Raw genomic sequence first — 13,905 nt, 5'->3', positions numbered from 1 at the left:
GGTCTTCATCTCTCAGCTGACTAAGAGTGGAGCCAGGACAGGATCATTTTCATGAGCACCTAATACTGTGCCTCAGGTGCCATGAACACCCACTACAATGGTCTCTGGTCTGCTCAGTCAAGTCTTTGGGGTTCTTAGGCGTCCCGGTCAGAGCCAGTGCACCCAGCCACTCGCGCATGAGGAGTGTGGCCCCCATGGACTGGCTTGTGATGTGTAGTCTTCTCAGGGTGCAGGGCACCTGGCCCTCCTGCATCCCACAGGCCAGTGCAGCTGGCAGAGCCCTCCACCCACTAACAGGCAGCAGATTAGGTTTATTGATTTGTTTGTCTATATATTTTTAATACACACAAAATACAAAAGGTAGGAGACAGCATGCAGAAGAAAGTCCTTTCCCCTTCCAACCCCTAGAACCCCAGTCCCCACTGCCTTTCTCCAAGATGATTGCCACTGTTTGTAAACACTTCCAGAGATACCATGTGTAAGCATATGTGTGTGTGTGTATCTGCAGCGTGTATCTTTCTCACCTACCCTATGGCAGCAAGCCATAGATGCCACAACGTGAACTTAAACCTTGATCTTGAAGATCATTCACTTTCGTTTTTTTTTAGCTCTGATTCTGCTGACCGCAGCAATAGCAGGTTCCTTTGCACAGCCCGTGGGTTGGCATGTAGGCTTGTCCCCAGGTGTGGTCATAGACAGGCAGGTTCCATCTTTTGAGACAGCAGGAAAGACAGGACATTTCCAAAGGAGGCTTTCTTACAAGCTTCCCATTCTGCTGGGTCATTAACTGACCTGCCTAAAGGGCAGGCAGATACCAACCTTTTCCATGTCCATCTGTCTGTCTGTCTGTCCAGCCCTAACTAGGAAATCTCTTTAGCATTTAAGACACTAGGTTTTTAATGCTGGAAATGGCTACATGGTGATGGAAGAGCACAAGTAGGAGAATGGAAACTAGCCACACTCCCTGCAGTTGCAACTGCCCCTCAGCTAGAGGGGCAGAGGGAGGAGGTGGGGGAGCAGAGGGCAGGGCCAGGTCACCCAACAGGGTGTGGACCACGTGGCTCTCCAGGGAGAGCTAGCAAAGCAAAGAGAGAGGGCGATTGCTTCCCTTGCTTTACCCATGCCAACCCCACCCTTCAAACTCAGACGAGCTTTGGCAAACCCTAATAGTCAGCTGTCGCAGAAACCTTGGAAAACAGCTCGAGGGGGTGGGGGCAGCTCCTTTCACACAGAGAATTGCAGGGACAAGGTGAGGGATGGCGCTGAGAGAGAAAGACCCAGGGCCAGCCCACGGGAGTCTCTTGAGGGCTGTCTTCTGCAAGGACATCACCTCCCGGAGAAGGTCTGTCAGTGTGGGGGACATGATTTAAAGAGAAGGGGTGGATGCTCGAAACGGGAAGGTGGCCAAGGGTAGAATGGGTTTGCCAGGCTTTTAATGTCTCCTTCACAGCAGATGTCCCATTAGAGAGAAGCAGGACACCCCTGCACCCTATCGAACAACAGAGGTCGGCGTTCTCCCTGTGACGTAGGAGGCACCTGTGTCTGGACATCTTTGTGTACTTACCGGGCACATCGGGGACCTCATCTCCTAGGGGTTGAGACAACAAGTGTGCACATTGCAGCCTCTCTGAAGACATGTGAAAGAGCTATCACCCTCGAATATTCTATCGATACCACTTTTTACCTGGTTATTATTTGGGACACCTGGGGCTTTTCGATCCTATCAGTTCTTATTTTTCCATGACAAGTTGGCTTATTTACAGTTTCTTTGTGCTCACGCATGTCAATGCAGACAGGCAGAGACAAGAGCATATCAGTACTTAATAGAACAAAATAATTACAGATAAGCTCTCCCTACTTACTCAAATCAGCACGAATGAGTGACATTTTATTCTATTTACCCTTCTTTTATATTAAAATGTTTACAACTACAGTCTGGTGCACCTTATGTCTCAAAGAGCTCAGAACCTTCCACAAACAATTGTTTCAACTCATTATATTACCATCGTTGTTTTTGTTGTTAATGATTCAGAAATTGTTACAACTTGCTTTTTTGTCCTCTTAGAACTACCCACGATGTTCTTAAATCATTCTTGTTCTGGCAAGGATAAGACATTGCAGGCTAATCCTGACATTTCCCTCTCCCCAAGATGTGGAATCAATCATCTCTTTGGAGTCCTGATGCCGTTTGGGGTGGAGAACAGTATCAGAGGGCAAAATGTGAGCGCTAGGCGGGCGTGAGTACAGGGAGGTGTTGGCTTTGGCTTCTGTTGCCCCAATTTTAGTGTCAGAATTGGGGAGAAATGTGTATAAAGGGGCTGCATTTTCTCCATTTAACAGAATATATTGCTGTCCCTCTTCTTATGGTATGAAGGTTTCATTGACCATCCAACTGTTCTTTTATGTTGATATATTTATATCCAAAATTTAAGAATCCGAAGGTGTGCCTCTGGCCTCAGCTGTGGCTGTTTCCTAGATGAGACAGGCAGACTCCCTGGTGAACGGCGTTGCCACAGGTGCCAGGTGCACTCTGCCGGCAGTTTTGCACCAGGTGCTCTGAAAAGCAGAGTGACATATGAAATATGGCCCCTGGCTTCCAGGAATGTACAGAAATCACTTATGTGTGTGAAACAATGAGAAAGTGATGCAGACCATTCATTTAATCAGCACTTGCTGAACCTGGTGGTGCAGGCAATAGATGGGGAAGGAGTTGAGAGAAGTGAGAGATCCGTGTGTGGAGAAGCAGGAGGGCATGGGCCACCTTGAAGAATGGTTGAATTTTAGCTAGATGCCAAGTTGCATTCTTATCACTAGAAACTACCTCACCTACAGACCTAAGCATCCCATGGAGCATGGGTATCAGGGCGCATACAAGGCTGCAGACAAAATAATTACACCGGAGGCACTGGCTGATGGTGAATTCAACATGGCGCCCAAGAATGAGAGAAAATAGGGTTCCCTCTTACTTAGGAAATGGCAGTGAGAAAGAGCATTACAGCAAGGTCAGGAGCCCATACCATGCAGTTCACAGAAGGAAATAATTTAGAGTACATTAAGGACTCTAGAGATCCTTGTAACTGTCACTTCTTAGTGCTTTTAGGAACAACAAAAAGTCATTGATCCTTCTTCCAGTTGAGCTGACCCACCCCTTCTCCCTGCACCACCAAACCTCCCAGCATGTACGTGTCCTGCTGCCAGCTCTTGTGCATTTACCTTGCTCTGCTCTGCCAGGGAAATCCCTGCCTCTGATGTCACTTTCTTGTGCTTTCCTGTCCCCACTCCTCCCAACCCTGCTAAGAGAAATAATGTCTTCCCTCCATGGTATTCTCATAACATTTCATATGAAACCTCTGTTATAGCATCTATTTCCCATATTATTATTGCCTCTATATTTGTCTGCTTCTCCAAAGTTGGTGACTGTGTTATGTGTGTCTTGTTTGTTCTCATCTGTAATCCAAGTGTCTAACCATACTATTTGATACTGAATGCATGATACAAACATCTGTTGGACAAATTAATAAGAGAATGAGTGAATGAATGAGTGGATATGTAAATACATAAATACATGCCTTAGGATAATTTCTAGGTGACTCAAGGCTTTGGTGTATGCTTTTGGATTTGGTAATTCCTTGTTCTTTGCCTTAATATAGCACCATTAATTATATGCATTAAATTTGCAAGACCAACAGGTGAAATGTTATCCCTAAATTCATAGACTCGGTCTTAGGTTCTCTTGGTTTTAGTTGTAATATTTGCCTTGTTTTGATAAGAAAAGGGAGACTTAGGAAACCAGCCGCAAATCACTTGATTTAATGTCAGGCCAACATTTGATGACAACATAGAAGTGAAACTTGGAGACCCAGAGGCTTGATGACTAGGCTATTCTAGAGACAGAATCTTCTAATGTTTACTAAAGTTCTTTGCTCTAAGTTGGCTTCCAAACCTGACCTGAACTAAGGCAGCCCACAGAAGTGCATAACTGAAAGCGGAGAAATTCAGAAGTATCACATACACCTCCAGGGCTTTGACGGTTCTGAAACGATTTATGTATTTGGTTGTATCACATTGTGTATCCATGGCTAGGATGTCTTTGGACAGCTTTTAAGGTCTTTGGAGATGATGGGGGAAGGATAATAACCCAGCTGCCACCTGGTCCTGCCTGGAGGGAGGCGGAATCAAGGAGGGTGAGGGTTGGGGGCAGGTTCTCTCGGGGGTCCAGGGAGGCACTCCTGTTCGTCTTCTGTTTATAGACATTGGTTTTTAGCTCTGAAGCAATCTTCTCTGATATTTTTGATGATAAAGTCTTTTTTGCCTTTTTGTTGAAACTAATTTGGGATATTAAAGCAGGGGCCAGTGAAGTTCTGTGGATGAGGAGCTAAAACCATTAGAAAACAAGGGGAAAAAGGTCATATAAGAAGCACACATTTCCAATAGAAGCTTCAAGAGAATGAGAATTATTTACTCATTGTTAATTTTCTTTTTATACTATTTTTCTACCTATGGTTTAAAAAATTTAAACAGTGAAAAATGGTACAAAGAAGAAAGCAAAAACATCTTTTTAATATTTTACTGCCCAGAGAGAACCACCATCAGCCTTTTGATGATCAGCTTTCCCAGACCTCTTTCAATGCCTGAACATGTGCAGACTTATGTATAACTACATATAAAAACATGTGACTACAATCATACTAGATATATTATTTGCAATCTTCTTATATGCATGCATGTATGTATATACACACATATATACTTAAAATTACAAAGTATTCCATTTTATGAATGTGAAATAACTTACTAACTTGAGGCTGTTTTGAGAAATATTTTGATTGCTTCCGGTATTTCACGATTATAATTAATATGCAAAGAATACCCTTGGCCATATATCTTTGTGCTTTTCTCAGATTATCGTCTTAGGAGAAGTCCTTAGGAATAATGAGCTGGATCAGGAAGTGTGCATGTGTAAAGTTTTTGCGTGATTTTCAAATTGCCCTCCAGAAGGGTTAGCTGACTTCTAGCCCTAGCAACAGTGAGTAGGAGCACACGCTCTCCCCGCTCAGCAGCAGACTGCTCTCAGGATCATTGACTCTCATGCTCATCAGTCTGAGAGCCACCAATGGCATCTCGATTACTACTCATCTGGGAGGTTATCAGCAAAGATTAGAACCCTTTCTTGTGATAATTGACCATTCGTTTCAGTTTCTTCTTTCTCATTTTTGTAAATTATGCAATTTTGTAATTTTGTAAATTTTGTAATTTTTTCCTAAGTGCCAGTTGTCCACAAATCTTTTATTCACCTTTCCTGTATTGATATAAAATGATCCTAAAATTCAAACAAATGGAAACTTAGTGTCTGTTTAATTTCTGGACTAACTTTTTTATTGGTCATATTACTTATTCTTGTACTGTACACTTGCCATTGTTATAGTTTTATAATAATATATGTTAGGAACCAAGAGGGTGAGTCTCCCCGCTGGCTTTTGTTTTGTCCTTTTCTTTAACTGACTTTGGCTTTTTTATGTGATTGCATTTAATTTAGAGAATAATTTAGGTAAAAATTACATTCTAAAATACATCTGTCCAATAATAGAATAATTTTTTATTCATTCAAGTCTTCTTTTAGTACAAGTAGAATTTTTTAAAAATATTATTTTTTCATTATTTAAAATATGATTTTTTTCTTTCTACTTACTAAATCTATATGAGGAGCTGTGAAGGGTCTGAGGTTTTAGCCTCTGCAGGCTAACAAGTTAACCTGCCACACTGTCATGGTACCGGCAGAAGACGATCGATTTCTAGGTCAGGGGCACATCAGGTGCTATAACCTTCATGTCCCCATCTGCGTCCCTTGCCCGGGTTCCACGGGATGCTGCACATGCAGCAGTTTGAGTCACAGCTGGGGAGCTCTAAGCCTTGGAAACAGTAATGAGAGGTCAGGCCGAGCTTCCCCGAGCTAACTGTTGAAGAGTGAGGGGAGTGAGCGAGAGGGGAAGACAAAGCATTCCGGGCAAAAGGAACCACACATGCAAAGGCCCTATGCTGAGAGTCTACAAATACCTGGGGAAAAAACCCGACATCATGGTGACCCCATTATCTTCTGGCTAATGATGCTGAAGAGAATTAGCCTAGTTATTTTTCCCATTGTAAATGATCTATTTGTTCTGCACAAATTCTTATAGATTTTATGTTGTTGCTTTGAAGTATGTTATTTTATTAGGATTTATTGCTATTCATAGTTGAAGAAATGTTCTTAAGACACAGAGAGCCTCTTCATTCTGGAACATGGCTCCTTAATAGTGTCTTTCAATATTTCCCTTTTCTATTGTTTTGATCTTTTCTTTAAACATTTGATAATTTTTTCATAATTTTCATAATTGTGTTCTCCCTAAACATGTTTCACCTGCTTTGTTTCCACTGCATCCCAAGATTCCAAGAGTAAGGACGCTCCTGATTTTCAGTATTGGTCTTTGCTGCTTTTGCTGTTTGTTGCTCATGTCGTCCCTCTGGAAAGGGAGGTTTAGGGGGACCCTGAACTTGGCCACCATCTTTCCCAAAGTCTGTTATTGAAATACCACTTTGTAAGTGCTTTTCCCCAACTCTTTAAAATAATTCCAAAAAAGAAATTTAAAGAATTCCCATGGTTAAAATAACCTCTTCAATTTTTAAGTCTTCTATTTTGTTACTTAAAGTGTATTTATTTGTGACAAGGAACTGGGACATAGTATCTCCCTGATTAATGGTGGAACCATGTGATCATCCAGGTGTGGTGAATGGGAGAGACTACAGGAAGACTTCCTATCTCCAAGTATTTCCCAATTGCTGAGGTACCTCGTGTGCTACCAATAATGGTTCATTGTTTCTCTATTAGTATAAAATTTGTTGATCAGACTTAATTATCTGGAAAGGTAGGTCCTTTGTACTCCTAAGGTGGATGTCTTCTATGGAAACAAACGAAAAGTAGCCCAAGTCCTGGTTTTTCCTCCCAGTAGGGAGAGAAAAGTAGGACAACAAAAACACCCAGTTTAAAAGATGACAGTTTCCCAAGGAAATATTTTTCTGACATATTGAGAAATTTGGGGATAGTTAAGTGTCTTTTTGAGTGATAAAAACTTATAGGATAATAAGTGAATTAATTTGTTACCCTTCCTTTACTTTTCAAAACCTATTCAACAAGAGTTTTGTGAGGGATTAGTCTCAGTTAGGACAGAATCCCAGCTCGCCAGTGGGAGAAGACAGCAAGGACCCTTCAAGAGGACCCGAGAGCCAGTGCTATCTCTGATCATGGGTTTGTTGGCTTTTGATCTCAATGTTAGTTGCTACATCGCTGGCCTCCTTACGAGAGGCAAAGTAGAATGATAGAGAAAGATGTTCCAGGCTAGGAAAAATTCCTGTTTCCAAAGTCCACAAATAATGATGAAGGAGAAACTGGATCATGACAGTTCAAAGTGGGACTCAGACCAAATTTCATGTAGCAAAAATCTTATGGGGGAAATATCAGTGGTTCCTCAATGTTCTTGGATGCATCCTTTTTTGAAAATGAGTATTTTGGATATTTGTTGGTATTGTGGAGTACAGACGTGAAGTCTAGAAATGTAATAATGTTGACGGGTGTATCTTCATCAACGTAATCCCTTGACTCTAAAACGTCTTTTAAAGGCTTTTAACTAGTTGATTGTTTTATTCTGTAGATAAATCAACTATTCCCCTCTTGCTTGTTATCTGGGCTATACCCATTTTAAGTTTGCAGTTCTAAATCATGTTCAGATAAACATTCCTATATGTAAACCTCTCCCCACAATGTGACCTAGGGGCACAGTTGATTCTAATACAGTTGATTTATACTGTTAAATTTCTGTCATGGAAAAAAGTTCCTAACAATTTGTAACCAAACCAAAGGAATAGAAGTGAGTATGAGAGAATGGTTGGGTTTATTTAATACTATTATTATATTGGTTCAAAGTTGAACTAACTGGGGAAACTGAGACACAGACTGATAAAGTTGGCGCGTTGCAGGTGACACTATTGATTGTGTTTGGAGCTGGGGATTTATTGCCCTCTCCACCAGCCAGTATCTTTCCTACTTCACTGAAGTCCTGTGGAAATTCGCTGTCCTTGAAATTACACCAGGAGCGCAGCTCAGCAGCACCATAAAAAGCTCCTGCTGGTGCCTGGCCCTCTCGTGTCTGGTCTTCCCCCTCACGAAGGGGTAGTATGACGAGAATCACCAAACCAGATCCTTATTTGCTTTGCACACCAAACAAACACTTTTGTTTTTGTTTTGCTTTATGTCTGGACTAATTCTTAGCACCTCTTCTGCCGGTGAACGATTTGTCACTTCCTTCTGTAAGACTGGCACCAGCAGAAATGCAGTCTCAGAGGATCCCTGGGAGAAAGCGAGGCCGACCCCCACTTCACTCAACACCTGTGAAGATGGCAGTTCATAACCTTTATTCTGCTTCAGCTGGTTCTTTACCAGCGGTGAAGATCCCAAAGAAAAGAGGGCGGAAACCCGGGTACAAGGTACGGCTCCATGGTCTCCTTTCTCCACAGCGTTATTGGGCTGGGGTGTGGGTGCTTGGGCAGAACTCCAACTGCACAATGTGAGAAGAGGTTGGGAGCTGGGACCTGCAAGCCTCTGTCACTGGAGCTTGTGCCGGACATGGCCTCATTGTTACAACGGGGCACACGATGCACGCTGTTGCCGTCGTGGGCATTGTTGCAAGCAGAGAAAGCGAATTATACCAGATGGGGATAGTTGTAAGGCGAGCAGATTTTAGGGTCAGAGCCACACACACATTACTCAGCCTTGCATCTAAATGAATGTTTCAGACACTGAGCTTCCCCCTGACTGTGCCTTTCGGGGCGGCTCTCAAAACCGCTTTCCAGAACTCATTCGTCATTCATTTTAGTGGAAGCAGATGATGTTCCCAAGACATTTAAATTAATAATGCGAGCAGGCTAGTGTCAAAGGACCCAGAAGAGTTTTCCCAGATAGAGCCCCAACAAGGGGACTCATCCTGAAAACACTGGGCGTTAATTCATAGTTTCCTGCTTATAAAACATGCTGACGTCAAGCTTGACTCCAAGGAGGCATATCAGGCAAAACTAAAATCCCGTGACCCTTTTAAGAATGAATGAGTCGGAGAGGCTGGGGCGTGGAGAATAGATTCTCCAGTGTAACTGCAGTCACATGAAGCAGCCCAGCCCTGAGGACTAGCTTTTCCTCTGAGATGTTTTTGAAGAGCCTCCCAGAGAGGAAAGACTGAGCTTTTCTCCACAAGCCTTTCGGGCATTAGAAAATGAGCCACAGAAGTTTTCCTTCATTTACTTGTCTTGAAATAAAAGAGCTTATGTTTCCATTTGAGATCTGAATGCTCTGACCAAAATGCAAATTGGCAATTAACTCCCATAGATTTAGGAAAACGTATGGAAATTATTTCAGGTCAGCAGAAAGACGAGGCTTATGAATTCAGCCTCTATCCCTTTGGTTCTCTGCAGTTCTTCCAACTGCTGGAAAAGAAAAACGGTAGGTGGGGGGAAGTGACACAAAGTTATTTGGGGGTCACTGGTTTTAGTGAAAGGTTTCAGGTGAAGGCTTTTGTCACTGGTTATTATTCTGATAAAGAGGGTCTCATTTTCCTCATGGGCACAGCCACTTCGGAACTGTGTCTCTGAAGCTGGCACAGGGCAGGTCTCTCCGCTCAGCTACCTGCACAGTTGCCGGGGTCTGGGAATTGCATCTGGAAGGCTGGATCCGGGCAGCCTCTCTGTTTGTAGAGCCAGGGAGCAAATCCAGGAGCTAAAGAAATACACTGCAAACTTTTTTCTTCTGTTTGGCCTTTCTCCTACTCCCCCGGGAGCCATGGCCCAAGAATGAAAATTACTGACAGACACAGCATTTCTGGGGCCAAGAAAAATGAAAATTCACTCAATGGAAAGAACTCGACTTAGCAGTTTTCCTGCCTCCTACAAAGGGCAGTTTTCAGTGCTCCTGACACTCAGAGACACCGCAGGGCAGGAAGGAAGCTTTTGGGATGCTTAGCAGACATGCAGGCCCTGCACCAAGCAGGTGGGGAGGGCCACAGCTCTTCTTTGAGTCCATCGTCTGTGTATTTGGGGACACACGTGGGAATTATTTCAGGCCAGCAGCTCCCAGACAGCTCCCTGAGTGTTTGAGAAGAACAGCTCCAAACCAGGTGCCAGTATGCATGAAGTTCTGACCCACTCGTGACACGAGAAAAATGCCAACCACTTAACTGTCTTCATGAAGCTAAGATGATTTCACTAAAAGGATTATCCTGTATTCTGAAATATCTAGCTCCCTCTATTTTGGTGTTAAAGTTTATTATATCTTACAAAGTGTTGTATATTGTCAGGATTTGCTATTTTTTTTTAAAAAAAGTCCTATTTGGCAAAATAAATTTGGCAAACTATTAAGCTTCTCCAGTTTTATTTTGACAATGTCTTAGACCCTGAGGCCCCACTTACCATTAGCAAAAGAGTTTTAATTGTGGAGAAGCCAGCTAGGAGACTGTGCAGTTTCCTTCCACTAAAGTGACCACTCATTTGGCAATTTCAACAATCTGGGACACAGCTGGGGAGCCAGATGTTGTTAAAAATTCTGAGCAAGCAAAATAAGGTATCACTTGGTCTACTCTTAAAGGTCTCATATTTTAAGAAAATGCTGTTGAGCCCTCCCTCAAAGTTCGGTTGCCTGTACTATAGACACATTTCTTACAAACTCAATTATAGCCGTTTATTAACAGCCATAGGTCTGAAGGGGAGACACTTGGTGGAGAAGACTATACTCTCACCTGGCCGCCAAAGGGATAATAACAATTATTGTCATAATTCTATGATAATATGTTAATAATATAGAACAATAAAATATGATATTAATATTATAAAGTAATAAATGACTTTTTCATATCAATGATAACATTATGATATATTCATGCTAACAATATTATCATAATAAAATAAGCGTTTGAGTCTTCGGTAGCCTTGTCCCCAGGAGAGTCTGAGAACGTCTGGTTGTGCCGACCTTGACACGGGTCTAGGCTGGTCGATGCCTGTCACTCCTTGCCTGGTGCTGCCCCAGCTGCTCTGTCAGCCGCTGTGCTCCTGCATGTGTGGAGACTCTCTCTGGTCCAAGCAGGGAACAAGCTTCTCCTTTAAGGCTGCGAACCCAGGTGGTGACATTTAACCCTTCTCTGGATCTTGAAAGTAGCATGAGTGAATTATAGGCAGAAAAGGGAAAGTTCATCTGGCAGCCAGATGTCAGTGCTCCAGAGTTCATAGGTCATGCCTCCTCCCAAGGCCCATCTGGCATCTCTCTCTTTGCCCTGGCCCACTGGCACATGCTCACTGCTGCGGGAGCGTCATCTGATGGCCTTGCTGCCCTGTCTCCTGCAAGTCAAAGGAAGCAAACACCTCTTATCATTGCATTTTTCCTGCAGAGCTGTACTCTGACTGCCATGGAAGGAGTCTTCTTCACTATCAAACAGAATCTTTACATCTTGTTTGCTGCGTCTGCTACTGATTTAGGTTCATCATTCAGAGACTCCCCGAGGTCAACAGGTAGATTCCATGACAGAAAATAAGACCATGGAAGTCTTTTTTATTTTTTTAAAAGATTTTATTTATTTTTAGAGAGAGGAAAAGGGAGGGAGAAAGAAAGGGAAAGAAACATCGATTGGATTGGTTGCCTCCCTCATACCCCCAGCTGAGGAACAGGCCCAGGATCAAACAGGAGACCTTTTCGTTTGCAGGCCGGTGCTCAGCCCACTGAGCCACACCAGCCAGGACTACTGAAGTCTTTTAAAGAGGTAAAGAGAGAGGATCTACACCAAGGAGAAACTAGCTTCCAATCTGCAGACACAGATGACTCAATGTCTCCATGTCGTGGGATTTCCAGTTTCTGTGTCTTTATAATTAGAACTCTGATTTAAGCCAAACATAAAAGTACTGGATTTTTGAAATGGCCATTTGTCCCATATACATAATAATAATTAATACTAATAGCAACAGTATGTAACATTTATTGAACACCTCTATGTTTGAGGCTCTGGGTGAATGTGACCCCTGATAGTCTGGTTGTGAGGGGAGTCAGAAAACTGCAGGAATTAGGTGTGAACCCACCAAGCCCAGCGGCCTGAGGCCACGTACTGTCGGGCCAGCAGCCCTCCACATTTCCTCATCTCTTTGTATTACGTTCAGAATAGCAACTATGCTTCCTGACTCAAAAAAGAATACTAATTATATTCTGTCTGTTTAATGAGTTAAGAAAAGCGTAACATGTTCTAGAAAGAATTTCACTTCTGAAGTATTAAAATCAAATGGTTAAGATGTTCTAAGATGTTGGTAGTGTTGGTATTATTCAGGATAGAAATTCAGCTGCTATAATGGTGGCTTAAAGAAGATAGAAGCTGATAATATCTCTCTCATATTACAGTCTGAGAAGGCCATCTAGTGCTGATTCAATAGCTTGATGGTGACAGGGACCCAGGCTCTTTCTACATTGTTGCTCTGCTATTTAACACAAAGTCTCTACCTCATGCTCTAAAATGGTTTCTCTAGTTTTCACTACCACGCTGCTCCAGGCAGCAGAACGGGGACACAGCTGGTGGAGGCAGGTCTTTCCCCTTTAAGGGCCCAGCCCTCGAAGTTGCACACATCCCTACACTTGCATCCCACTGGCCAGAACTTGGTCACTGGACCACTCCTACCTCCAAGGGAGATGGGAGAATGTAGTGCTGGTGGCCAGGTGATGAGCTAAAATTCAGGGATTCTATTATTAAAGCTATGAGTGTCATGGGTATTTTGGAATAACCAGCAGCCTTGGCTAAGTACTTAAAGGATGGTCTTCTGTTTACTGGAAATTTTAATTTCAAAGAAAGTAATTGTATAATGAACATGGGCAAACACAACATTTCATTTTGTTCCCCTTTCCTTATTGTCATCTTCCCTCCCCCCACCCAGAGTATGTGCTCTTGGCACTGTGTAGTAAGAAGTCAGGTTCACAAAAATCTCAATTAAGAGGATGTTCAAACTTAAGATGAAAGGGTTTTGTTTGTTTCAACACTTATTTAAAGCTTCTGTCTGAAATGTGTTTTCATTAGAAACGTTGAATTGGCTTTAATGCTTTTTTGATTATCCAGATCTTATATTGCCTTAGAATCACATATATGAACACTAAATGTAGCTTCCTAGTAGGCCAGGGAGGAATGGATATCTAATACCTTCCTGTGTCTGTTTTCAAGGGCCCCCTCTTCCTGAGGGTCAGTGCGCAGTGCCGCCTGTGGTCCACAGTGGAAATGACCACACAGGCACAAGGCAGGAGCCACGCCCTCTGGCTGAACAGTGTGCTTCTCTGAGGGCAGGGACTGTCTCTCCTTTGGACTTCTGTTGCCCCGCACCCCTAGCCCCCACCCCAGGGCTGCAGCAGGGTCAGGGCCGAGGCTCAGTAGTAGGTAGGGGCAGTGGTGTGCCAGTAACTGTCTCCAGCATTCTGAGTGGAGCTCCCAGGTGAATGCTAGTTGGTGTTTTGACTGATGTTAAGGAATAAGACAAATGTAAACAGTGAAGTTGTATGTTGGAACTTCTTTCATCTGTCAAGGATGTGACATCTTTGCTGAATTGGATAATAGTTTTGAACTAAAAAATATTTCATTTTTGTACTATTTCCAGCATAACAGCTACAGAGAAGACATACTTTTAATCTGCATTTTAGACATTTTCTTAAATCTATAAATTAATAAAATAATAAATCCAGTCCTTATTTGTAGCATTTGCCAATTTCCAAAGTCTAACTATTCCCAATATGGCCAATTTCAAGTCACCAATGTGATGTTTCTGGACGTGATTTGGGGAAAAGATATGCAGCAACACACCGTTTGCGTCTGTATT

At 42.8% G+C, this 13,905-nt stretch overlaps 1 protein-coding gene across 4 annotated transcripts in view; it reads left to right on the top strand.

The window, feature by feature from the left end:
* Positions 1-13,905, top strand: part of SCML4 (Scm polycomb group protein like 4) — a 98,820-nt gene that overhangs the window by 30,444 nt on the left and 54,471 nt on the right. For 2 of the 4 annotated variants that reach the window (XR_004902852.1, XM_036024538.1), the window contains exon 2: positions 8,303-8,517. The exons of 1 other annotated variant lie outside the window; for it this stretch is intronic. Coding sequence is in view for 1 of the 3 variants with exons in the window: in XM_036024538.1 (XP_035880431.1) it covers positions 8,362-8,517 (156 nt within the window). In the remaining 2 variants the exon portion in view is untranslated. The remainder of the gene's footprint in view (positions 1-8,302; positions 8,518-13,905) is intronic. One more of the 4 variants, XR_004902849.1, reaches the window with a different exon arrangement.

This window comes from Phyllostomus discolor, chromosome 4 (assembly GCF_004126475.2).
Source record: "Phyllostomus discolor isolate MPI-MPIP mPhyDis1 chromosome 4, mPhyDis1.pri.v3, whole genome shotgun sequence".
In the NCBI taxonomy this organism is placed as follows: domain Eukaryota; kingdom Metazoa; phylum Chordata; class Mammalia; order Chiroptera; family Phyllostomidae; genus Phyllostomus; species Phyllostomus discolor.
The sequence above is the reverse complement of the archived record's forward strand: the minus strand, read 5'-3'. Positions and strand labels throughout refer to the sequence as shown.